Below are 27,625 nucleotides of genomic sequence, written 5' to 3'. Positions count from 1 at the left end.
CAGTATAAACTGCCCCGCTTTGTATTGCCTTAGGATGAGTAATAGCGTATAACCAACAACTCCCCAAATTCCAGGAAGAGGTACCCAATCAAAGCTTCCGCAATGATAAAGGACTTTATTAGGAGCCATCCAAGGGGCTTTCCACATAACATCTTCCTCTCGGAGATTCTGAAGTATTTCCATCCACCTTTCCTCTATAATGTCGTCCCTCCTTGGCGTAGCTGTTGCTTTCTTTAAGGGGGAATAATCCTTAAAGAACATCGACAAGGAACCTTATCAACCTTCCAAAAGTGACTGTGGAACTATACTAACAACAACTGTGCGCATCCAATGAATCTTCCTTCACCAGTTCTCCGACATGCACTCAAAGATCTAAATGTCTCAGCTAGGATTGCAGGCACAGGTGTGTTATGTTTACTAAGTCGATCGAATAAATCCGCAATTGCCTCATCTATGTGTCCCATAACTTTGGGGAAAATCACCAAACCATAAATACTTAAGGCCAAGACGTTAACCCTCTTCTTCACATCTGGGTTCGCCAATATCAGATCCCTCAAACTAGCCCACGGAATGCGAGCTGCGGCCTACTGTTCACTCATCCCTGTGATCATCATTAATTTCTTCACAAAAGTTGGGAGATTAGCAGCCCTAACATAAGCTTTGTTACTTTGAATTCTTGGACAGCGAAGCAAGGTTGTATACTCCTCCAAAGTAGATACTAAGTCTACCTCTCCAAATGTGAAACAATTATAAGCAGGGTTTCAAAACTGTACCTTAGCTCGAAACAGATGCTTATCCACCTTGATGTTTAGCAAATAGGGAAGATCTCCATAATTCTGGTAGAACAACTGCTTAGCCCTATCATCCCATTAGGCCCAAATGTCTTTCAGCTCCTGAAACTCATTCTGTGTCGAACTGATACGAGTGAAGTCCCACATCTCTAACGTATACCCCTCGGTGACACTATCTCATTTCTCTAACTGGGTTTTCTCTGACCATGTACAGACAAAGGCGTTGTCCTCCACTTTATCAAGATATTCGTTCCTCATTACAAAACTTTCTAATCTAGAAATTGAACCGTGAATTGACACATTTAAATGTTGAGTGACATGCAATGATAGCAAAAATAAGATAAGTCAGTGTCATATATAAAAGGTACAATAAACAAGCATTTATAAGGGTAACTTACTAAAGGCTATCACTGTACTCCCTATGGTAAGCACTTAAAGTTCACTACATGTGTTTCAGTTCTAAAGTGAGGGTACCTGAACCAGCAGATTCCTCGATCCTCACCCATTATAGGCTCATATGGACCAAGTTCAGTTCAAGGGGATACATTTCCCTATGGCCATGCAGAGATGAAAATCTCACGAAGACATAGGTACGGATGTATCCTGGAAGCAATCCACTAGTCTATATGGAGGTGAAAACCTCACGAAAGCGTAGCTTTTCACTCCCACTTAAGGGTGCGACCACATCGGTTATGCAAATGAAATGTGTTCGAAAACAAAATAACAAACATATGCAGCAAACACATGTAAAAGGATCAATATTTTTTAAAAAATTTTTCCAAAATTTTGACATTAAGACAGAGAATAATCAATTTTTGGCTTGACTCTCTTATTGGTCCCCAGTGGAGTCGCCAAGCTGTCCAAACTATTTTTTTTTTAAAAAAATGAATTTTGAAACGGGAGTTGCCACCAACCTTTTTTAGGTGTGATTGGATCACCTTATAAAACATTTTGGTCTACGATATTGTGAGAAAATAGGTTCGAGGGTCGGTTATGTACAAGGAAGGATTAGCACCCTCTTAACTCCCAAAATTAGTACCAAATTGAATAGTTTTCTGTCTTAATGTCAAAAGTTTGAAGGGATTTAGGAATAAAATCCCTTTTTAAAACCGTAATAATTTGAGTTGAAAATCAAGATTCCTTCGCTCCAAAAGAGTACAAACATCACATCCAGCATGATTGGACACGATATTCTTAAACTTTCGTAACTGAAATCATCTCGTGATTTACAAAATCTATATAGAAGGATATTTTTAGACATTTAGACAAACGGGAAATCGCAACCCAGCATGTTTAGGCACTACTTCCCGAATTCCTAAATACCAAAAACATTGCCTCATTTTTAAAATTCTTTTGGATTAAATGAAATATAAATTTTTAATAACAATGATGCATTTAACATATTACAAGATATCAATATTAAACAATATAAACTATATGATACATACTTTAACATTTCATGCAAATTTAATATAGAAAATGATAAATAACGACATAAATTTTATAATATACATTAACCTTTCATGTATATATAATCATAAATAACATAAATATACATGCATTAACATTTCATGCAAAATATAACATAGAAAACAATGAATATAACAATATAAATTACATAATACATATGTAATAATATTTCATGCAAATATAACTTAAAATAACAACATAAATAATCAATTTTCATGCAAATATATAAAAAACAATAAATAACATAAAAATAAAAAATAATTTATGAGATAAAATTAACATATTAAAACGATACTAAATAAATCCAAAAAGGACGCAAAAATAAATAAACAAATTATAAACATATAAAAATAAGTCAAAAAAAAACTAAATACAATTAAAATTAAATGAGGTATTAAAAAAATATTTAAAACAATAGATAAATAATAAAGGAGAATTTTTTATAAAATGGTTAATATATATAAAAATATACTATATGATGTAATAATTTAATATATATTTTATAAAAATAATATTATATATAATAGGAACAAAACTTTATAGTAAATTTTAGAGTATTACATACTAAATTTTTAATAATGATATATAAAAATGTAATATTTAATAATAATTTACAAATTTTTAAAATTATACATAATAATAAATAATAAATAATTATATAATATATAATAAAATAAAAATAATATAATGAATAATATATATAATAAAATGATATATAATAAAATGTATAAATCAAAATATATAATAAAATGTAAATAATATAATAAATAATACACAAATAAAAATAAAAATAAAATATATAATAACTTTTTTACATATATAAATAATGTTTATAGTAAAAATAAATAATATATATAATATTTAAAATAAATAAATTATATAAAAATTTAAAAAGGATTAAAATTAAATAAAAACAAAACTCTAGGGTTAATTTTAAAATGAAAAATTTTGGACTTAATTGAAACGCGCACTAAAATCCGAGGGACTCACTGGACAATTAGCCCTAATCCCAAAACGGCGCTGTTTCGAGGATTACGCTTTAATGGGTTCAGGAACCAAATTGAAACAGAAACAAACTATTAGGGCCAGATTTAAAATAGAGAAATTTAAAATTAAACGAAATTAAAAAAATGAAAAAATGCAGAAGGGCTCAAACATCAATTTGCCCATTTACCAAAAACGCGCGGATCCTCCCCGGGTCACGGGTCAACGCGCGGATTCTCAGCCTTGAAACGACACCGTTTTAAAGCCTATTGTTTTAAGCCAAAACGACGTTGTTCCTATGAGGATATATAAGCCAAATTTTTGGCCTCAAAAATCATTTTAAACCCGTTTTAAAAAAAACAAAAAATAACCCTCTAAAAGAGGATTGAGAGCAGGCCCTCGGAGCTCTGTCGAGCCTCCGTCCACGGGCTCCCATGCGCCCACGCGCACAAGCGCCGCCGTCGACTCCACCATGTACGGCGGTCGGAAGCTGAAGAGTTTCGATTTTCAGCGCAATTTTGATGGTAAATTTCCTTTTATTTTATTTTAGTGATATTTGTATGTATTTATAACAAAAAAGGAAAAAAAGTAAAGGCAAATCACCTCTGTTTCTTCGATAAGATGTTGGTATTTTTATTGTAAAAATATGTGTGTATCTTTTTATATCTGTGTAAAAAAAGGCCCCTATTACAGTGAAGATATTCGGCTTTTATAGCCCCTGTTTTCTAAGTACAAATTTGGTGTGTTCTTCTGTTCGATTCCTTGCCATGTTTGTTGTGTATTTTTTTCCCTTTTTGCAGGTAACGACGAGAAAATCGGCGACAATCAAACGCTAATGATGTATTGGCGCGTCGATTGAAGCGCGAGATGAGGCCTGGTGTCGGGGTGCTTGTGGCGCCTAGGGTTTCAAAAAACCCTAGCTCCTCTGATTCTGTTAATAATTTGGACTTTTATTATTTTCTTTTTTTTTTGTTTTTGTTTTTGTTTATTTTATGGGCCGGGAAAATTTAAGCTATTACAATGATAGGGTACTCTATTTCTGTGGTAGGATTTGTGTACCGAATGATACTGATCTGAGGCAGCCCATTCTGAGAAAAGCGCATAGTAGCCCTTATGTATGCACCCCGGTGAGAATAAGATGTACTGAGATCTTCGAGAACTGTACTAATGGCCGGGTTTGAAACATGAGGTTACTGATTTTGTTGCGCGATGTCTAACATGCCAGCAGGTTAAGGCTGAGCTTCAGTTACCTTTGGGCTTATTACAGCCGATTAAGATTCTGCTATAGAAGTGGGAGGGAGTAACGATAGACTTCGTTAGTGGGTTTCCTCTATTACTCACAAAGAAGGATTCTTTTTAGTTCATCATGGATTGGCTAACCAAGTCTACGCACTTTATTCCGGTTAGGACCGACTATTCTCTTCAAAAGTTGGCGAAGCTTTATATTTCGAAGATAGTGAAACTTCAAGGGGTGCCGGTCTCAATCATTTCTGATAGGAATCCTTGCTTCATGTCTCGGTTCTGGAAAAAGTTACATGAAGCTTTGGGTTCGAGATTGGACTTCAGTACTGCGTTCCATCCTCAGACCAATGGTCAGTTTGAGAAGGCAATTCAAATACTAGAGGATATGTTGATGAGTTGTGTTATCGATTTCCGAGGCAATTGGGAGGATTATCTATCGCTAGTCGAGTTTGCCTACATTAACAGTTTCCAGTCAAGTATTCAGATGGCACCTTACGAGGCTTTGCATGGTTGTAAGTGTCGTACTCCTTTGTGTTGGACTGAGTTGGGTGAACGTCGAGTTTTGGGTCCTGAGTTGGTTTCGGAGACTAAGGATAAGGTTCGATTGATTAGGGATCATCTGAAGGTGGCTTCTGTTAGAAAGAAGCCTTATGTAGATTTTACTAGGTGTGAAATTGAGTATTCCATGGGAGACTTCGTGTTTCTCAAGGTCTCACCACGGAAGAAGGTTCTGAGGTTCGGTCGCAAGGGCAATTTGAGCCCTAGGTTTATTGGGCCTTACCAAATTCTGAAGTAGAGGGACCGATCGCTTATCAGTTGGAGTTATCTTTAGAGCTAGATCGTATTCACGACGTATTTCATATCTCGATGTTGAGGCATTACCGCTTCGATCCTGCTCATTTTGTCCCTGTGGAAGAGATTGAGGTTAGGCCCGATTTGACCTTCGAGGAGGGGCCGGTTCAGATTCTGGATCGCGATGTGAAGGTTCTTCGAAAGAAATCTATCCTAATAGTGAAGGTGCTGTGGCAGAATCATAGCACTGAAGAGGCCACGTGAGAGCTTGAGGATGCGATGCATTAGTAGTATCATCATTTGTTCTGATCAGGTAAATTTTGATGTCAAAATTTCTTTTAGGGGGTAGAGTTGTAACGCCCCAAAATTTCTATTTCGGCCTTTTGAAAATGTGATAAATGTGTATTTGCTTCAGTGGTTAAGTGTTCTGGGTGTGTGTTTTAGGTCCTAAGTTCAAACCCTGCGTTTGGCAAGTTTTATGATTTTTGGAATAAAGCCCTACCCTTGTTCAGCGGGCTTATATTTGAGAATTTGTAGAAACATATCAAAATAGGCTTGTTGGTCTGGTGGTTAAGTGGAGTGTTAGGATTGCTGATGATCAAGTGTTCGAATCCCTGCGTGAGCGTGGAAGTTTATTTTTGCTGGGCGTTGCACAAGTGTTTCAGTATTGATGGAATTCTAAGAAGTGGGTGAGTGGATTGGTGAATTTAAGGGTTTAGGTAAATCTGTTTTCCCAAAAGAAATTCTCTGTAGAAAACTGACGTTCTTTTCTCCTCCTTCTGCTGAAATTCTGCCTTATGTTTTCTTTTTTTCTTCTTTTCTTTTTGTTTTGATTTCTATTTCAACTATTTCCTTTTTGCGCCCCCTCTATTTAGTTGATCGGTAAGTAGAGGTAAATGTTCTTTTTAGTAATCTTGTTTTCCAATTATCGTTTGGAGACTTATTAGTTGTTTTGGCAATAGCAAAACAAGAGGTTAGGGGCTCTCCCCATTCAAAATTTTAGTTGAACTGTTCGGGGTTGTTGCGTAAGTGTTAAATGTTTGATTGAAATATTGTTGATTTCATAATTTCAGTTTAATCGAGATTTATGACTAATTTGGAGAAGTTTATGGTATCAATTTTAGGTGTTGTTCTATTCAGGAGTGTTTTTGCATCGAATCAATACTAAGTGTGTACCCAAAATGCAAGAAGATAGGTTTTCGGCAAAAGTTAAAAACCTTACTATCAACGCCACACGGCCGTGTGGTAGATCGTGTGGTAGGCCGTGTGTGGCAACACGGCCGCGTGATCGATGAAGGTCAAGCCGTGCACTAGACATGACATGTAATGGCCGAGGTGTGGCCGTGTGGGCCACACAGGCTAAATCAGACTGGGAGTGTATGCCCACACGGGTGTATGATATCTGGGCCAGGCTGTGTGATCCACACGGGCAAGACCAAACTGGGCGCGTGGGCCCGCACGAGCAAACCACATGGGCCTATGGGCCCATTTAGCTAAAATGTTTTCTAGGGTTGCACGAGTTTCCCAAAATGACTGTGAAAGTGCTACTTAGACCCTAAAATCGTGTGATCTGAATATATAAAGTATGTATTGAGCATGTTAGTCGCATCTACATTGGGGTGGAATGATTGATTATTAGAGGAAGTGTACGAAAAGGCTTTCATACTTGTGATTTGGCAGCTCAGCTGCAATATTACTGATATGTGCGGCATTCGGTACGACTTGGTGTGTAGTGTTGGGTAGGTGTTTTAAACCCCACATGGTGTGTAGGGATGATCATAGATGGTGTGTAGAGGCTGGTGGGTAGGATATTGATTTCTGTTACTGTATGCATACTGTATCTGAATGGGCTAAGGCCTAAACTGTATTTGAATCTGTAACGAGCTTAGGCCAGACTGCATTTGATTAATAACTGTTGTTTGACTGTATGCAAGTCTTCTATGGGGATTACATACTAAATTTACGTAAACTCACCCCTTTCTGTTTTAACTATACAGGAAATCCCCAGACTTAGACGGACTGGTGCGGCAGAGGACTCAACAGTGACCACTTGTTTATCTCACTGTTTAAACTTCATTTATGGTTTTTATTCTCTATTTTTATGGGTAATTTTTTTATGTAATTCGGGACTTTTGGACGGTTTGCATTTATTTTGGATTTTAACTGTTTCATGAACTTGCGAACTGCAACTAAACTCAGTTTTATTAAGCACAACGTTTTCTCCAAACACGAATGATTTTCTTTAAATATCACGGTTTTAAAAGCTTCCGCTACAAAATATGTTTTGAAACGAATCAATTAATGAAAATAGTTTTAAAATTGACGAAGGATTAATAGAAGCTAACAAACGGTAACGGTTTAACTTCATAAATTCTATTCCATGTGACATCGCCATATTCAGCCATAACGTCTAGGTCGGGTTTGGGGTGTTACATTAAATATAATAAGTTTAAAAATAAATTTGAAAACTTAGGTTAAAAAAATCAAAACAAGATAAATTTTTTTAGATATGCTTAAAAATTCATTTTCCCTCCTCATCAATCATAAATTTCTTTGCAATCAAGCACTAACTTGATTTGTCCTCTAGAATTTTCCAAGCAAATAGTTTGAAAATCAAAAAGCACCACATAAGCAATAGTGGATGAGTGAAAAAGCCTTACTCGTACAGGCCAACAATGGTGTCCAACGAATCATTTGAAATCATGGAGCAACTACCCATGTATTTTATTATTTTTAAATTATATTATAATGATATCTTTTAGTCTGAATCCAATATTCTTTTATGTATTTTTTTTTATAAATTGACTGATATTTATTAGAACTTGGCTCTAGACAAAAACGCTGAGATAACTCAGCAAAACAGTAACACGAAAAGACAATACAAACAAAAACCAAAGAAATAGAATAGCAACATGAAATGACAAAGGCCACAAAGAAAAGAAAACCAGCTGTCAAAGCAGGCAAGATAATAAACGCACATAGAAACAACCAAAACCATAAAAAATTGCCCAAAGCCAAACAATCAGCTACATCCCACCAAACCAAATATCAGCCGACCATCTTCATCTTCTTGAGAAAAATGACCTAGTAAGGAAGAAGAACGGAAGCTTTGAATCCAAAATGGAGATTCATCGAACCTTCTCCACTTTTCAAAGCAAATTAAAAGGACCATGGTAACTCTGAGTCCAATCCAAGTGGCCCTTCATCGTCATCGTCTTCACAAAATCAGGCACTCCATCTACCCAAACACCAAAACGCTGACTTCTTCGACCTTCCAGTAACGTCTAAGATGTTCTATTAGCCATACGGGGCACAAAATGGTATGTGACGTTATCAAACTGAGATTCCAGGATACTAATATGATGTGTAATATGCCTAAGAACCAATTTATCCTTCTCCTTTTTCTTAATATTTTTTATGACAGTCAGTGAGTCACCTTCTACAATCAGTCGCTGAAAGCCCATCGCACCTGCAAAAATTAACGCCCTTTCACATGCCTTTGCTTCAGCCACAAAGGCATCAAAAACATCCGGAAAAAGATAAGTTTCCGCCCCTACAATTTCTCTTGTTGAATCTCTGGCTAGAGTTGCTGTTGTAGCGAGTCTAACTGAACTTTGAAAAGTCGCATCAACATTGATTTAATAACTTCAGTGTCTGGGGGTCTCCAAATTTCTTTTGTCATAGATCTAGAAGATAGACAATGATTCTCCTAAATAAGTCTAAGCTCTTGCTCATACCCTTTAATAAACCCTAATAATTCCTATAGAGAAAACTTTACGCCTTCATGGATTAGTTTATTTCTTCGATACCATAGACTCCATATGGAAAGCATAATGAATTGTTTTTGCTGTTCTTTTGCTGCAGAGAAAGTTTTAACAAAACATTCCTTGCAACACAACAAGTCTCCAAATCATGGGATCATGATTCTTAAAGTTGCCCACACACGCTGTAGAATATCACAAGACCACATCAGGTGATTAGAGTCTTCCGGATCAGCCTTACACAGTGGATAGATGACTTCAACAATCTGAATTGTACGCGCCAAGTTGCAAAAATGAGGCAAAAAATTGTAAACATCCTCCAAATGTGTATTTTAACTTTTCCTGGAATGTGTAAAGCCCATAATGACTTGTAAAAATCATTGTAGTCATCAACATTAGTCGTAGTAGAAATAGTGTTCTATAAATGTTCTGTAGTTAGAACCCGATACCCACTTTTCACTGTACTTTCCCCAGACCCTTCGAATTTCCAAACCAACATGTCCTCCGACTTACTCCCAGCAATAGGAATAAAAAAAATACAAGCTACTGTAGAATCATCAACTATAGTATGAACCAGCTCCTTATTCCAGGTACAAGTCTCATGGTCAATCAATTGATTTACAGAAGTCCAACTAGGCATAATTTTCTGAACTGAAACTCTACTGTTTCCTCTTCCAGACAACCAAGGATCATTCCAAATGTTGATGCGAGCTCCATCCCCAACACGCCATAACATCCCATTTGCAATCAACTCCCGAGCGCTGCAGATACTTCTCCAGGTAAACGAAAGGTAAGATCCAACTTTAGCAGATACTTCTCCAGGTAAACGAAAGGTAAGATCCAACTTTGGCTAACAAACAATTAGGTTGGGATAAAATACGCCAGGCCTGTTTTGCAATTAAAAACTTATTAAACAAAACCAAATCTTTAAACCCCATCCCACTAGCACATTTCGGTTTACATAATTGCTCCTATCTGCTCCAATGTATACCCTTCGCAGATTTGTTATTAGACCACCAAAACTTGTTCATTATACTTTCAAGCTTTCTACATAATGACTTTGGCAATAGAAAACATTGCATAACATAGAGCGGTATAGCCTGCAAAACTAACTTTACGAATACCTCATTCCCTCCCATTGACAAATAGCGCAAACTCCACACTTCAATTCATTTTCTAAACCTATCAGCAAAATTAGCAAAAGCCCATGTTTTTTTTCGGCCCACCATCATGGGCAAGCCTAAGTATTTCTCAAGGTTTGAAGCCACCCGAACTCCTAACAAATTGGTTATGTCCTCTTTGACGCTAGATTCCACGTTCGCCCCAAAATAAATAAGCGACTTGTCAAAATTCACCCACTGCCCCGAAACTAATTCATACTCTCGAATAACATCACGAACCACTCTAAATCCTTCACGCGTAGCATCACCAAAGAGAATACAATCGTCAGCAAAAAATAAGTGATTAATTGAGAATCGTTCCCTACCAATTGAAGCACCTCTCATCAAACCTTTTTGCTCAACTTCCTTAATAAGTGTAGAAAAACCCTCAGCACATATTAGAAAAAGATAAGGGCTAAGAGGGTCTCCCTGTCGTAAACCTCTTGAAGGTGAGAACCATTCACTACTAGCTCCCTTAAGGCTCACAGAGTAAGAGACGGAACAAACGCAACGCATGATGAGTACGATCCAATCCTCATGAAAACCCAGTTGTTTCATCATCCCTGTAAAAAAATCCCATTCCACACGATCATACGCTTTACTCATATCGAGTTTAAGCGCAAAGTTCCATTTCTTGCCACTCTTATTTATTTTGAGAGAATGAAGAACCTCATAAGCTATATAAGCACATTATCTAAAATAAGCCTTCCAGGGATAAAAGCTCCTTAAGCTTCATTAATATATTAATACAATTCCTCAAAACTGCACTCATACAAATCACCAAGACCTTCGCGATAATTTTGTAAACAACGTTACACAAACTTATGGGTCTGAACTGTGACAGATTTTTTGGCTTTTCAACCTTAGGAATCAAAACGATGTGTATTTTATTAATATCTCCTAATGCGGTTTCACCATTCAGAATAGAAAGACAATAAATACATATATCAGCCCTAATAATGTACCAGTATCTTTGGAAAAAAAAATTACGGGGCTTTCAAACTTGACAGCATTGACTTGACAGCATTAACAATATCTTCCTCAATGAATTGTGTTAGCAAGGTCTCATTCATACTATCAGTAACTCTTTTTTTCAACTAAACTGAATAAATGATCATCCGAACCCATATCAGAAGCCAAAAAAAGATTAATAAAATAGTCCGAAGTAAACCTTAACATCTCTTTAGTTGAAGACAAACTTCTACCATTCTCATCCACGAACCAGAAATGTGGCCACGAAATCGGCATTGAACAGTTACCTTATGAAAATAGCTGGTGTTCCGATCTCCACTCTTCAGCCAGTTAACACGGGCACGTTGCTCCCAAAAAGTTCTTCCTTATTAGCCTCCAAGTTAATATCTAATTGGACATCCGTGATTTCAGCAAAAATCTCATCAGAAGGTTCTTGATTATAGAGGCAATTCAATCGATCTTCTAGAGCCACGCGATTCTCCTTATCCTCTTTAATCTTGGATCTGCTCCATTGCTGTAACTGATGACCCAATTTCTCAAGTTTCCACAGCACACTACCTGAAGAATCAGCCCACGATCTTTTAATCACCTCCTCAAAAGAACTTTCCAAACACCACTTGGCCTCAAACCGAAATAGGTTATCAGAATTACCATGATCATTCATTCTTATCCGCATAGTGTCCAAAAGAATGGGACAGTGATCAAAAAAGGAATGACTTAAATACTCTAACTGATAGCTTGGAAACAGATTCACCTAATTCAGCGTAGCTACTCCACGATCCAGTCGCTCCCTTATATTTGTAGCTGAAAACTTCCCTCTTTCCCATGTAAACCACCGTCCAACAAAACCTAAATCATTAAGGTTGCAATCCTCTAAAGTCATTCGAAAATCATTCATTTGATGCACTGATCTAAGTCGGCCACCTTTTTTTTGAAAAAATTTGTAATCTCGTTGAAATCTCCCAAAACAACCTAAGGGACATCTTGATCATGGTTTAGTTGCCTAAGTAAATTTCAAGAAGCATTTCTACTCCTACTGTCTGGATTCCCATAGAACCCCGTCAACTGCCAACCTTTACCACATTCATTATCATTGACTTCGACATCAATATGAAAGGAGGAGAAGCTCTTAAGATCACCAAAGAATTTCCTTTCTACCCCAAACATAACCCTTCTTTAGTTCCTATTGCCCCAATCTCAATTCCATTCGCAAACCCATACTTCAACCTTACCAACTCCATTTTTTTAGCACATAATTTTGTTTGCATAAGAAACAAAATTCGAGGATTAACGGCTCTCAGCTTATTCTTGAGCCTTTTAACAGTTCGTGGTCTCCCCAAACCATGAACGTTCCAACTTAAAATTTTCATAGTGCTCGGTTGCTCTGCCCACCAGAACTAGCCGTTAATTCAAAAGGACCTCCCACATCATTACCACCCTCTACAGTTCTCTGCCTTTTTTTTCCTTCCAACGCAGCTATTAGGTTATTTTCTTCCTCCAAAACCAGATCCATAGGCACATGTTCCAACTCAGCAATATTTGAATCACCCTTGCTCCAATTACGCCAATTACTCTGTCCATTAGTGGGATACCGTTGATTTGATCCCAAAGAAATTAAATTAGGATTAGATACTTGATTCCTAAAATCTCCCCCTAAATTCCGCCCAGTATTCTTCTCTATATTTCCATCACTACACTGTGACCCGTCAGTTTCTCGCAACCACCTACTCACCACCGTATTCCGTAGTCTTGACACCGCACGCAGTGATAAATCCCAGCCAAAAATAATTTTTGATGGCTCAATTTTAAGACGAAAAGGACAGTAACTCTCACCATGCCCCAACTTTCCACAAATGAAGCAAAACAGGCTTAACTTTTCATATTTAAAACGAGCATACACAGTCATAGTTTTCCCAATCTGAATCTTTTTCTTACGTTTTAATGGGGCAGTTACATCCAAACAAACACGAATGCGCATATATTTTTGAATCCCAAAAACTGGACTGGAATTATCATAATCAATCCCCAAACCGTTTGGCCATAGCTTTAGTCATTAAACCTGAAGGTAATTCATGAACTTGTACCCAGAAATTAGTAAAAGTTAACGCCAAATCTAATGGGTGTTCTCCCTTTCGAACTCTTTGCAGTATAATCAAGTGATTATTGAAGAACCACGGCGTACCAACAACTACCATTTGGACATCAACATCATTAAAAAATTGGAATAGATACCATTTGCCTCCTAGATCCGTGATGCAAATCCCTCCAATTGGGTGCCAGAGATCCGCTATAGTATTACGTAGAGAAGGAAAATGAGCAACACTATCTGTTAAGCAGCGCCCCACCAAGCAAAACTGATAGTTCCGATCTGCCACCGCTATTTCCTCTCGGAACGCCTCCTCCTCGTCATCCAATAAATTCAAATTGGCTAACTCCTCCTCCATGACAGACTTCAAAACAGAACCTCACAACCAATAAAAAAACTGGAGTATATAAAAAAAGACAAATCAGAATCAAACAAATAAATAGGACGGAAAAAAGAAGAAAATCGTGCCAAAAGGCAGACAGAAAAATCGTGCCAAAAGGTAGACTTACAACTCTAAATGTCCTCTCTTTTATGTAATTTTTAAATGGAAGGTGGATCTGAATTCTTTTTTATAAAATTGCAAACATAAATTCACTCTCATCAAATTCCTTAATTTCAAATATTGATGGTATTGCAAATGAATGTGAACCAAGTGATTTCACATATCCAATTTTTAAGCAATTTTAATTTCTTATTTATCCAATAATTTTTACAATTTTAAATAATTATTTTATCTTTTTAAATATATATATTCTTGATTTTTTCAGTTAATAATTAAATATATTAACAATTAGCATCCCATGAGATAAGATATCTATTTTGTTTTTTAAATCATTGCATTCATTTAACTATTTCACCCATTTGTAGTTCTAAAACTATTGGTTTTTATAACATATATGAAATGTAAATTTCAATTAAAAAAGATTGGATTTAACTTATATTACATTTTATAATTTCATACATCTACCTTTATATCACTTTGGTGTTTTAAAGTTATAAAATCATAATTTATAAGGTAATTTTAACAACAAAATACACCATTTTTCTGTCACCTTTTAAGAGCATGACATCCGAATTTGGAAATGAAAAAAAAGGAATGCAGATGCATAATAAACCCCATCCTCATTTTAAAGTTATCACCAACTTCTTCCACTTTTTATATTTACCTTATTAGTCCTTTTCATTTCACCATTTTCAACATTTTCGAATTTTTTTCTCCATAGTTGTAATTACAGTCCCTAATATATTAACAAATTTTAAAAAAGGTGTTTTTCTTTTTACAATTCAAAAAATTGTGCAAATAATGCTTAAAATTAGTAAAATTAATTATGAAATTTCCAATTTTTCTTATAATAAATGCATTTCTTACAAATTTAAAATAATGGCATTCTACATATTCAATAATACTATTAAAATAAAAACCCTACAAACTTTTTTTTTTCATATAATTATTTTGTTTTGCTTTTTTTCTCTAAATTTTATTATAATAAATTGGACTCATTTTTCTCCCTCACATCAACCATATCCTTCTTTGTTTTTCTAGTTCACTTCACATATCTTCTCTCTTTCCAGTTTGTAGATCTAATTTGTGAGTATCTTTGTTGTCTTCATAAGTTGTGATGGACAGATGACGGCACCTATCGTTCGCTAAAAGTGGGTGGCTCTTTGTCAGCTTCTTAATTTGTTTCTATTTTGAGAGTATTTTAAAATAATAAATATTTCACGAGTCGATTTAGACTCGTGTTGTCTTAAGTTTTATATGTTTCTTGTTTGTTTTTTCATTGTTTAATAAGTTATCAATTTTAAAATTTTTTGTCTGCTCTTGTAGCACATTTTTTAGTATTGCTTATGCATGTAACCTTAGTTTTACAAGTCATTTTAGGAATGTTTTTGTTGTCATCCTCTTTAGTTTGGTGAATGCTCGATTCTTTTGTCGATTTTTGCTTGCCGCTTTAGACCATCTGGGGCTAATTTCCTTAACGTATTAAGTGCTTGCAATCACTCCGGCTATGTCATGCTTGAGTTGTGACAAAATCAATTGTCAATGTAACATGATGTTTTATTGATGCTGAGGCTAAAGCCTTTGTTATTTTGATAGAGCTTATTCTTCATTATCTACAACAAGTGTTTGTTATTTTTTTCCTGAGTTGTATGGTTCCATTCACTGAATGAATTAATAAATTTACCTTTTAAAAAAAATAATACTATTAAAAAAAGAAAAAATATTTAGTACACTCTATAAAAGAATAGTAATATATTAAAAAATATTTAAATAGAAAGAGATACCGACAACTTTTTCGGACTATTTGTAGAACTTAAATTGATTTTCATCTCTTTTGCACTTACACATTAGTACAAAATTTAAATTTTATTTCTTTACCTATTAAATTAAATTATGTTAATTTTCCAAATAATTTATATCATCTATTTCAATATATAATGTATGACATCCTAAAACTTCAGCATTTAGGAAAAAATATGTTTTTATTTTAAAAAAATTCTTAATTACATTTTTAAAAAATCCGCATATAAATTTAATAAATGGTGATAAATAATTATTGTAGTGTAATACATTAAAGTACAACCATTTTATAAATAATAACAAATAATTGTTGTAATGTGATACATTTTAACTTCTATAAAATCTAAAATTTCAATTAAGTATATGACGGGTAAAAAAAATTAGTGTTTTATATTATATTATTTTTTATATATTATGTAATTTAAAACGCATAATACTATTATGATACAAATATTAAAAAATATTTAAATTTTAATTTAATTAATATGAGTATTATAAGTTTGATTGCATTAAAAAACATCACCCTCCAATTGAGTTTAAAAAGAGCTTAGAAGGTATGCTCCCTGATTACCTCTAATTATTACCTCCAATTTTATGATTAAACACAAGCAAAACCCAACCAGCAAGGAAATTCTATAATTAAAAAAAAAAGAAAAAGGGAAAAGGAAACTTAAAAGTTCCATTTCTCTTACAAAACCCGGATCCTTTTAACACTAATAATTATTTTCTAATCAAAAGCTTAAAAACCCTCAAAGCCTCGACCTTTCCCTAGAAAACCAAACGGTAGAAAACAACTAGAGCTGATCACTGCTATGGTTGTGATATAAACCAAAGCGGGCCTGTTTTGTTTATTGTTTTTAGCTAAACAAACAATGGCGGGGATAGCAATATTGCTAGATCTATACAGGAAAAACCCAAGCTTTTGCTCTCAAGAAAGCTTCCACTCTTCTGGGTTCTTCTCTGCCTCAGCTGCCGCCGCATCAGCCGCTGCCACCGTCGTTGCTGGAACCCCTTTTGCCTCCAGGTTCCTTTTTGGGTATGTTCATATCCGTGTATTTCTGTGGTTCTTTTGTTATTTGCTTGGTTGACAGTGGTGATTAGCAGAACCATTTTGGCTGTTGATGGTATTTAGGCAAACGTATTAGTGGTCCTCTCATCGTCCGTATGTGTATGCACGAGTCATGACTGAATTTGATGCTCAGTGAACAGTGATAATTTGATTGGACTGGATAATGGTTGTTCATTGAATTTAGGCAATTGGGTTTTTTTTTTTTCGGTTTCATATACATTTTTCATGTGTACATGTATTATGTATTTTCTGAAGGCTACATGCCTTCATCTGTGCCTGTAAGAATGCCTGTATTTGCTTTGTTTATTGGTAAATGGACAGCGCTGAGGATTGGGTTTATGTTAGGATAGTTCAATAGTTTCAGATTTTGGTTATTGTTACTGTACTAGGCGGCTCCTTTTGTTATAATTGCTTAGTAAATTATTGATGTAAATGTGTGACATGTTTGTGCATAAATTTGACACTGTTAGCCTAGTGATTTTGCTGCAGTAATCCCAAGGTTTCTCATTGTGATGCTGCTGCGGCATTCCCAGAAGATTACCTTTCAAATGTACAAAGGTTATCTGAAGATATTGTTAAGAATGTCAAGAACTTAAAAAATGATGCTCTCAAATACGCTGTGAAGGAGTATAAGGTTGAATTGAAGCCTCTTTATTCAGCTTTTGAGTTGAGGCCATTTGCTATGACAACTTTGAGGTCATTTCTGATGTTCTATTTGCCTCTGTTGGAGCCTGCCACAAATGTAGAAGAGGATGATGAAGATTTCCTGCAGGACACTCCTAAAGAACAACATGTGGATTTAGTTGTTCCCTTTAAAAAGTCGGTGAAGCAAATAATCCGTGAGGTGAGTTGTTTTCTTTTGGTCTTTCCCTTGATATCCTGAAATCTGCAGATTGCTTGATACTGTTCAACTGCCTCTCTCTTTATTGTTCCTAGCTTACATGAAGTCTTCTTATGTTCTTTCAACAAGTGATAAGCAAAAAGCCAGATATTTGTATAATTCATCAATGTAAGCAATTAAAGTTAATAAACATATACGGAGTTAATATTTACACATGACAAATATGTTTGGTTCTTCTTTTAGTGGTGTTCATCAAATCTAAGCTCCAGACCAAAGTCTTTTTGTTGTAGATTGTTGGATCTCCATATTTGAACCACATTGCACTCCAGTTGAGACAATCGTTTGCTGTTTTAACTTTTAAGGAATATCTGAACTTCATTATGTTTTATGACTACTCAGACCACTGTTGTAACGACAAGACGGGTTCTTGAAAGACTTGCTGTTATTTATGTTTCACAGCGCATGGCATGGAAACTCCTTAAAGGTACTTTCTGTCTGTTATTCTGCAAAGTCATGCTAGTGGGTCAGTGGTTGTTCTTTATCTTGCCTTTGAATTAAAAGGGAAAAGAAATGCTGTTACTCTTACTATTATAATATCAATATTCTTCGAATATTGAAATACATTTCAATATTATTCAGTGTTGTTAAGGGCGTAAGGCGCACTCTAAGCGCCAAAACCCTTATATTGCCTCAGGCACAAAGTGCAAAAATAGCTCTAGCCTGAGTGAAGTAAAGCACAATATGTATATGTGTGAGTCCTTGTATGTATCCGTATCCATATGCATGTGTGTATTTGTAAAGCTTATGGCATTTAATAAACTCTAAAGTGTGGTCTAGTGTATCTATAAAACATAGTATTTTATATTAGTCTATATGCATGATTTACTTATGGTCTATGCCTATAGTTGAATACTTAAATATTAAGAAGTTTGATACCATCTCTTTCTAAAAGTTCATCTTATGAAAAAAGTGAAATAAAAGAAATTAAATGAGGCGTCCTTACAGAAAAACACGCCTAGGTTAGAGGTGTGTGCTAGTTCAAATGAGCCTCGCCTGAAAGGGTTTTAGGTGCTTTTGTTGTCTAGTGCTAAGGTGCAGGTGCCCCTAGGTGCACACCTTGACAACACTGATATTATTATTCAAAAGCCTCTTTCTGGTTATAGCTATAAGCTGCTAATGATTTTGGCTACATAAACAGATGTTCCGAAATCAGCTGTCCGGAAGTCCCAAAGGGGATTGCCTACAACAGTCTACTTCTTCAGAGTTAGCAGAACTACTTTCCGAGGTCAATACCATTATATGTCCTCCACTTTATTGTATGTAGTTTCTTTAGCTTTGTAACATCTTTCCTTTTCCCCCCAATATCTATTCAGGTCACCTGCTTGGAGTTGTGGCAGCGGCACTTGTTCAAACTGGTATTGAAATCTACCGATGCTTTTGTCGCAAAACAAACTCTGAAGAGAGTGATGAAGTCAACCTAACAGAGCAAACTAAACTTCTTGGAAAGAAGATTTCTGATATTACCATCAGGTGTGGAGCATCGTTGGTATTTGCTTCCATTGGAGCTGGGATTGGTGCTGTACTTTTCCGTCCTTCTGTTGGTCAATGGATCGGTAAGTAAGCCAGCTATACGGATTGGTAATAGACTAATAGTTGCCTGTTACTGCAACCCCAAATTTGTTTTCAAGTTTTAACATGTCTTACAACTGCATCATTTTGAAGTAGGCATTTATTTTTACAGGCTGTGCTGCCGGAGACTTGGCCGGGCCAATAATAGTATCAGTTTGCCTGGAGAAAGCTTTTCATGTGAACCTCTAGAGCACCTTCAAATTTCACATTTGTATTTTAGTACACCTTTTCAGAGAATTCAATGAAATTTTACCAATAATAACACTCTTCATTGTAGTTTTGGTTTTTTGGGGAGCAGCAGTGATTCTCAAAATGCTAATCCGAATTTCTTTTTCCCTTTTGATGGGGGCAATTCTCTTTATCGGTTATTTAAACATTGAACTTTTCATAGCACTGTATCTGATAAGTTTTGATGTTTCATTTCTTAAAGGCAAAAACATGTTTGGGATTAAAAATAAATCATGTTTTGAGAAGACAAGTGGCATTACAGCATCAGTTGAATCTGACGTTTTGTCCAAACCCATTTGACGTTATTGAGAGCAAGTGAATCTTGTTTTGGCAGGTTCCTCTACTTGTCCTTACTTATCAAAGTTCTGTTCGTCATTTTAAATTAGATTCCAGATCTATGTCCATCATATGCGTATGATTAAGCCACTTAAACAATTTTCTATCTCCCCCTCCTGAAAATTAGCTCTGTGAAAACCAATAAAATGCAAATGATGACAATTGACAATAACCCGACAGCAATCTAGGTTAGGAAAACCCATCGATACAGTTTGATTTTTTGTTCTCTTGTAATTAAATCGCACACCACAATAACCTAGTACAAAGTTAGTCAAATTAACTCTACAGAGGTAGGTATTCTCCTTTTAAGGAGTTCCTTCTTCATCTCATTTTCTTTAGGAAGTTTTTTATTTCTTTGTAATAATACATTTTACTGAAATAAGCATAATAGAACATGTTGGAGCACATGCTCCTTCAATCCTAGGCTTACATGCGTCTTATAGTAATTAAAGAGCATCCGACCCCCCTTCATCTTATGAGGTTTATCTTCCAACCTTACTCATCCTTAAAAAATGTGTAAACATGCTCGCAAGCAATTTAAATTCAGCTTGAACGAAAATGCAATTGGATCATCATTGTTAAGTTCGATATCTTAATGATTGACCCGAGTAGTTGGCTTCTAAGCTAGACTATTAAGATACTGGTTTTTAACACAAGCTACTATAATTTTCTTTTTCAATACAATTAATTACATTAAAAAGGGAAGAGAAAAAAGTAAAATAACACACGAGTCAAATCCTAAAATTTAGGCCAACATAACTTAAACCCCTCACGGGTTATCGCCGAACGCGAGCAACTATGACAGAGACTAGAGACAAACTCTTTGTATATAAAAAGGAGAAGACTAGAAACAAACTTAATTTGATCTACCTGGTTCAATTCTATACTAACAAAAAAAAAACTGCTAATGTACCAAATTTGAAAATTATTAGTTCAATTGTCCCAAATCATTACCACAGCAATCACTCCAACACCTAACAAGACAGCCAAGAACTTGTAATGAGGTTTGTCAACTGAAACTGTCTTATGGGGCGTATAACCTTTAGATAGCAAATGGTTTATGGATACATAGATGAACACTCCACAGGCTAACCCCATTGATATGGCAAATATCCAATCAGCCATAACACCCTCTGTTGTGGCATCGAGTATGATCCCGATGGCTACACCAGCCGGACTCGATATGGCGAATGCGAACGCGTAGGCTATGCATGACAAAAATGGACGGTCGGGGATCATTCGGAGCAGTGCTATTCCCATTCCAATGGCTGCAAATATCTTATGCAATGAGATTATCCATAAGGCTTTCCATGCATCGGCTTCGGTCTCCGTAACTCCGATGGCAATGCCTTCGAACACCGAATGGAAGCACAAGGCAACTATCAACAAAACACTATCCCCGAAAGAACTCACAGATGAGAGCGATGAGGACCGTTCACAGGCAGCGTCTGTCCCGGTGCCTGTCCCTGCAATTTAGGCAAGAAGTGAGGTGAAAAGGTAGAATAATGAGTATATATATATATAAACAATTTTCTTACCATGAAGCTCCAAATCATTAGTATGACAGGATGAACCCTTTCCCTTGCCATATACATAAGAAACCACAGAATCAGCCACCATTGTGACTAAATATCCAACACAAGTCAACATAAAAGCAAAAGGGTATTGTTTAGTCGTCAAATCCTCGAACGTTTCATTAGCATCACTCAAGAAATGCATTATTGCAGTCCCCAAGAAAACCCCACCTGCAAACTGAGTTCCCAACACCAGAAAACCCTGGTTCCATTTAAGAAAATAGGGCGACACCCCACTAATGAAGGTCCCTACAAACACGAGAATCAAGCACCAGATCTTGACCAGAACCAAGGATTTAGAGCGTAGGTTATGTCTCTTATTGCTTGCCGTATCATTATCATCATCACTGCCGCCATGGGAGGTATCAGAGAGGAAAAGAGAAAGGTATAGGAAGAGGAAGAAGAGAAAACTCGACACTTTCATTTGAAACAAGTTGAAACTAAAATCTGGGTTTTCAGTTTATCGCATGTTAAATAGATTATATAGTAATGCTGTCAAAAATAAAAAAGAGGTTATATACAGAGAGAGAATAATCTGTAGTACAAAAGAAAAGAGAATGACTAACTAGAAGGAATTTTTTTTTTACGGAAGAAATTAAATTGTATATTGTTAGGATAGTAATAATATAATTTTATAATTTTAATAGTTTATATTTTTAAAATTTTTTTGTAAGTTATATTTTTATAATTTTTATCGAGGGTTAAAATATAATTTTATTAATATAAATTTAAAATTTTATAGATTATAAATGAGTTTAAATAGAAAAAAATTTATTTAAAGAAGAGTCAAGGCCCGTGTTAACCTTCCGGACGTCGCAACTACACACTAAAAAGTGAAAGTTGGTATTTTCCTCTTTCATTTCTGTTAGGACACCAGATAATGTGGCAACAAATAAACTCAACAAAGTACTATTCAGTATTAAATAAAAAGAGGTTCAATAAATTATTTACTTCCAACAACGAATGATACTAAAATGATTTACAAACTAATGGAATCCCTAATTTAAAGGAGTTCCACAAATATAGTAAAGTAAGCAAAACAATAGTTGGGATGCTTTTTAATTGAAGGCCTAAGGCCTTAATTTATATAGGATTAGAGGCGGCAAAAATTTGATATCTTTTAACAATTACCACTTTCAAAATTTAAATTTTCATTTTTTTCCTTAAAAATATAACATTTGTTGATTTAGATTATATTTATTATGATTAAGCATTATTAATTTTATTTTTCTTCTGGGAGATTAGATTTTCTTTTTCTTGCAAAACGAAATATAATTTGAGGACAAAAATTACATCATAACAACCTTAATTATTACTTTCTTACATGGTTCTCAACAAAAAAAATATATTAATTTATACAAATGATTTCGACTTACAACATAATATTAAATAACTCCAAATCCACCTCAATTAACGTTACTCAACTTCAACTTTACTAAACCAATAATTTATTCACAAATAATTAAGTTGTTAAATCATTCTATTCATTCATTCTTATCACACACTGCATTAATCATATTTGTTCGGGTCAACATTCAATTGAATCGAATTAAATTGAATGAAAATATTTTGAATTAGTCAAGTTGATAAGTCCTATTTATCATCCTACCTCGATTTGAATTTTCTTTTTCAAATTAAGTCAAGTCGAATAAATTTGTTTGAATTAAATTAAAAAAATAAATAGACTATATTGAAATCTTGTTGATAATATGAATAAATTCCAGTTAAAGAACATAAATACTATATATATATATTTGAAAACTCTTTTTAAACAAAATAAGAGAAAAAAAACAAGATAATTAGTATGATAAACTTAATTTGATAATTTATTTGTTTGAGACATCAAATTAATCATTTTAGAAATTTTATAAAGATATATAATTTAGCATTTTATACGTTTTTAATATATATATATATTTTAATTTTTTTAATTTATATATATTTATAAAATTTTTGGAAAAATATTTTATAAATATTTTGTAATTTTTTTAGGGATCAATTTGTAAATTTTTGAAACTATTAGGGGTCCAAGGGGCACTAACACCAATTTATTATTTTGAGTTGTAAAATTTAGTTTTACTCAAATTCAAAAATTGAATTACTTGTTTGAGTAATTTCAAGAAAACTGAATAATTCGATTCGATTCGAAAAAATTAATTTTTTCTTTTCAAATTGAATCGAGCTATACTCACGAAGGTTGAAAATTTTTTGATATGAAAATTTATTTTAATGATGTTGATGAATTTTTTCTTTCTTTCTTATATATGTATATTGATGAAAAGAGATAGAGAAATGTAGATTAATATAATGATGGTCAAATATTTGAGGAAGAGTTAAAAGTTTTTGAAGGTGATTCATTTGAATAACACCAACAAAATACAGACAATATATGATGTGAGGAGCAATAAATTAATCAATAATGCTAACCCAAAACTAAACTACACTTTATTTGTTAGAATCAAATATTAGTCTGAGAAATAAAAGCTTGGCTTCAACATGCCAAAACTCAGTCTGTTTTTAATTTTTATAATTTATATAACATAAAATTAATATTTTAAGCCATTATAAATGTATCATCTCTTTAAGCATTTAACTCTAAATCAAAACACTATGATGAATTTTTTCAGAAAGAGCCACTTGAATATTAAGAAACAGATAAATAAAAAAGATAAAATTATACTTTATTCTCCTTAAAAATAATAAAATTTTAATTTAATATTTTAAAAATTATAATTTTACTATAATAAAAATTATAATTTAATTCGACTCTTTAAAAAAATTTTCTAACTTCGTGTTACAACCATCGAATTCAAGTTGTTACTACTAAAAGCGCATATAGTCTCCCCATGTTGGCATATGTTAGGCCAAAATCTATTACACTGCCTTCAAAAATTCTGAAAAACATTATAAAAATATATTAAATTGTTTCTATTTAAAATATGATAAAATAAAAAAAATATAATTATTAAAATTGAATAAAGATAACATCTTTTTAGAATATACAAAAATAAGTCTAAATGAATTAAAATTATCCATTTATAAATATGAGCAAATTTAAACTAAATTTGAAGTTCATTGTTTATATTTCAAGTAAAATACAACTTAAGCAATATGTATGACATGTTGCTATTAATACCATACAAAAGGGTTTAAGAATTATTTATTGGTTAAAATATATCATAATTCTATGTATTTTTCATAAGTTAAGAATTTAGTTCTTATAAATTTATTTTTAGGAATTTAAACTCTTTATTAATATTGTTAAAATATTTTGTTAAATTTATGTTTATTACAACATCATTTTTTAGTTACATTGTTATCAAGTGAATATTTTTATTATTTCAATATGTCACACCGAAAAATTTAATAAAAAATTAATAGTGTAACAATTAGACTAGAATTTTGAAGGATTAAATTCCTAAAAATAAAAATATAATGACTAAATTTTAAATTTGTGAATAATATAGGAATTTGTGGCATATTTTAACCTTATTTGTATTGTCTTTCTAATTCAAACGGTGAAATCTATTTATATTACTTAAATTTTTTTATTGAATTTACCTTAAGAGTTAACTTGACACCAATTAAAAAACTAATAATTTGAAAAAACAACAATGTATAAAAAATATTTATGTATTTTAATTTTTATTTAAATTAAACAACTTAAATTACAACCTTAAAATAAATTTAAAATGGATGACTGATAAAGTAGTGAGATTTAAGATTTTTTTTTTACATGTATGATTCTTGTATATTTATAATTTATATCATAAAAAATTGAGATGTTTATATCGCATTTGTTATTTTTATGTGTTAAATCTTGCATAATATTTAATTAATTTTTATGTTGGGTCTATTAAGGTTTAATTCTTCTTTCTTAGTGTGGTGGAAAAATGTTGCGAAAGTTTATGATTTGCTAATTTTAAGTGTTTGATATTGTTATTGTGAAAAGTTAAAATATTTTTTTTAGATATGATGTTGGAAAGAAAAAAAATTAGTTAATTTAAATGATATTTAAATAATTTAATAGAATAATAAAGGATTTTTGTGAAGAGTCAAAATTTAATTACAAACTATTTAATCCTTAACTATATATATATCCAATTGATAGCTCCATTAGCTCAACATGACTCTTTAAGGGATTGCATTTAATTTAAACACTTGTAAGGAACAATAAACCATGGAGAAACTATTCAGTGGATTTATTCAGTGGAGTTATAGGTGTTTTCTTAGTTTAAAAATTAGACCGATTTGGGGTTAGTTTACTCACTTTAGATAATTAATTAATTAATTAAATGATGAATCTGAAGTGGAGAAGAATAAATGGATCATCTTATCTAATTATTTGAAATGAATAAAATTAATTGAATAAAGTCACACATGCATTTTTATACAGTAAAATCGTTATGATTTTAAAAGAATTAAAGTAGGGCTTGTGTAAATTATGTAATTGGGTATAAATGCAAGGCTTAAAATAGACTAATTAGAGTCAAAGTAAGGCTACCGCATGTGGGGAATACCCTTGTTGCACAAGCAAGTAAGGTGGGTGGCATAAGGAGTCCTTGTTGGACTCGGTTTTTTGGTTTAATGTTTGTTTTAGCCAACAATGTAATAATCTGATTTTCAGTGGTCTCTGAAAATACAGTTTCAGAATCTCATTTCTATAAATCAGGCCTGTAAATATTAAAAAAATAAATATGTATAGAGTTGTTATAATAGTATATTAGAATTTGGTACGATAATTTTTTTGAATTAATTGTTAATTTAGATATAGGGACTAAATTGTAAAAGTTTTATCACTATAGTTTTTAATTGGTCAAAGACTTAGGGACTTAAATTGCAATTAGTCAAAGGTCTAAAATGAAAATTAAACTATCGAAACCATTTTTGTTTTTGAAAAAGGGTCGACATTTTATTTTGAAAATGAAAATGAAAAATAGGAGTCGCCACCAATCCTTTTTTATGAGGTGTGCTCGGGTCACCTTGTGACTGATCGTTTTAATAAAACGTTTTGATTTATTAAAACAACAATTATAGTCTACGAAATTCGAAAAAACAGGTTCGGGAGTCGGTTACGTACGAGGAAGGATTAGCACCCCCGTAACGCCCAAAATTGATATCTAATTGATTAATTAATGTCTTAACGTCTAAAGTTAAAAACTCGTAAAGAATTTAAAATGCGATCCTTTCTTGAAAATAAAAACTTGATTAAATCAAAACAAGCATTTAAAGGCCTTCTCATCTCGAGATAACCAAGTGTCACATCCCGTAAGTTAGGACACATCATTTGAACCTTCGAAAATAGCTTGCCTATATTTTTATTTTAAAAGTTGTACTTTGATTTTCGAAAGGATATTCGGTTGTTTAGATCCAAGGAGAATAATCGAAAACCCCGTAAGTTAGGGCACGACCTTTTCGATTTCCTAAAACCGGAATATTGCCTTTATTTTTTTATTGAAAATTCGTATATTTAGAAATTTAAAAGGATATTTGGTCATTTAGATTCAACGAGAAAAATTGAAACCCTGTAAGTTAGGGTACGATTTTCTCGAGTTTCCTAAATTTAAAATATTGCCTTATTATTGAAAATTTTCCTTTTTTATCAATTCCGGTAAAAATTAATGCGACATGAATTTGTAGTAAAAATATAAAAATAAATCACGTTGTTAATATACGTAACAAAATAATAAATGCATCGATATAAAAGACAATAAGAAGCACAAGAATAAAATAAATAAACAAACCATAAATAAAATAACAAATAATAAACATAACAAACACAAGAGAAAAAAAACGAAGTTAAAGACCTAATATTACATAAATGAATAAACATGGTGTAAAACTATTTGAACAATAATAATATTAATCATAATGATGATAATATTAATAAAAGTAATATAATAATGGAATAAATAAAAAGTTAAAAGTTTTAAAATTATATATAAAAGGATATATATAAAAATAAATGGTAAGATAAAATAAATGTATATAAAAATTTTAAGGTAAACAAATATAAAAGAAATATAATAATAATGATTATAATGCAAAACTAAATAATTTGATGGTATGATAATAATGACAAGCAAATATAAACGTAACAATGATGACAATAATGTTAAATTAATTAATTTAATAATGAAATAATAAAAATAGCAAAAAAGGAACTAAATTGAAACTTTTAAACAAAAAGGTGGGGCAAATAAAAAATAAACAAATAGGACAGGACCAGATTATAATCCATCTAAACATCAGAGGGACTAGTACAACAATTAAACGCGTGGATCCCTACTAGACAAAACCGAATCGATCCTCGGGTCATAAAAAATGGCACCGTTTTTAGGTGCCCGTCTTCTCAAATACTATGAGGACCAAATTAAAACAGTTAAGA

At 33.1% G+C, this 27,625-nt stretch overlaps 2 protein-coding genes and 1 long non-coding RNA gene across 3 annotated transcripts; 2 read left to right on the top strand and 1 right to left on the bottom strand.

Annotated features, from left to right (window-relative positions):
* The first annotated feature begins 8,234 nt into the window (after positions 1–8,234).
* Positions 8,235–13,858, top strand: LOC107898603 (uncharacterized). The gene is made up of 4 exons (XR_001684457.2): positions 8,235–8,599; positions 8,704–9,630; positions 9,719–9,830; positions 13,320–13,858. It is a non-coding gene; the product is annotated as an uncharacterized lncRNA (long non-coding RNA).
* A 2,333-nt stretch (positions 13,859–16,191) lies between these two features.
* On the top strand, positions 16,192–19,489 carry LOC107898604 (uncharacterized). The gene is made up of 6 exons (XM_016824104.2): positions 16,192–16,596; positions 17,119–17,473; positions 17,870–17,954; positions 18,669–18,755; positions 18,844–19,083; positions 19,212–19,489. Exons 1-6 carry the CDS (start codon positions 16,433–16,435, stop codon positions 19,286–19,288), a joined length of 1,008 nt encoding a protein of 335 aa, XP_016679593.1. The 5' UTR covers positions 16,192–16,432; the 3' UTR covers positions 19,289–19,489.
* Positions 19,490–20,297: 808 nt separating this feature from the next.
* Positions 20,298–21,715, bottom strand: LOC107898322 (zinc transporter 11). Its single transcript, XM_016823837.2, has 2 exons — positions 21,202–21,715; positions 20,298–21,129 (listed from the first exon to the last, which is right to left on the bottom strand). The coding sequence occupies exons 1-2, from the start codon at positions 21,659–21,661 to the stop codon at positions 20,597–20,599; spliced, it is 993 nt and encodes a 330-aa protein (XP_016679326.1). The 5' UTR covers positions 21,662–21,715; the 3' UTR covers positions 20,298–20,596.
* Positions 21,716–27,625: the final 5,910 nt, after the last annotated feature.

The sequence above is a fragment of the Gossypium hirsutum genome, chromosome A13 (genome assembly GCF_007990345.1).
Source record: "Gossypium hirsutum isolate 1008001.06 chromosome A13, Gossypium_hirsutum_v2.1, whole genome shotgun sequence".
Lineage (NCBI taxonomy): Eukaryota > Viridiplantae > Streptophyta > Magnoliopsida > Malvales > Malvaceae > Gossypium > Gossypium hirsutum.
Note: the sequence above shows the minus strand (reverse complement) of the source record. Positions and strands in the feature narration are given on the sequence as shown.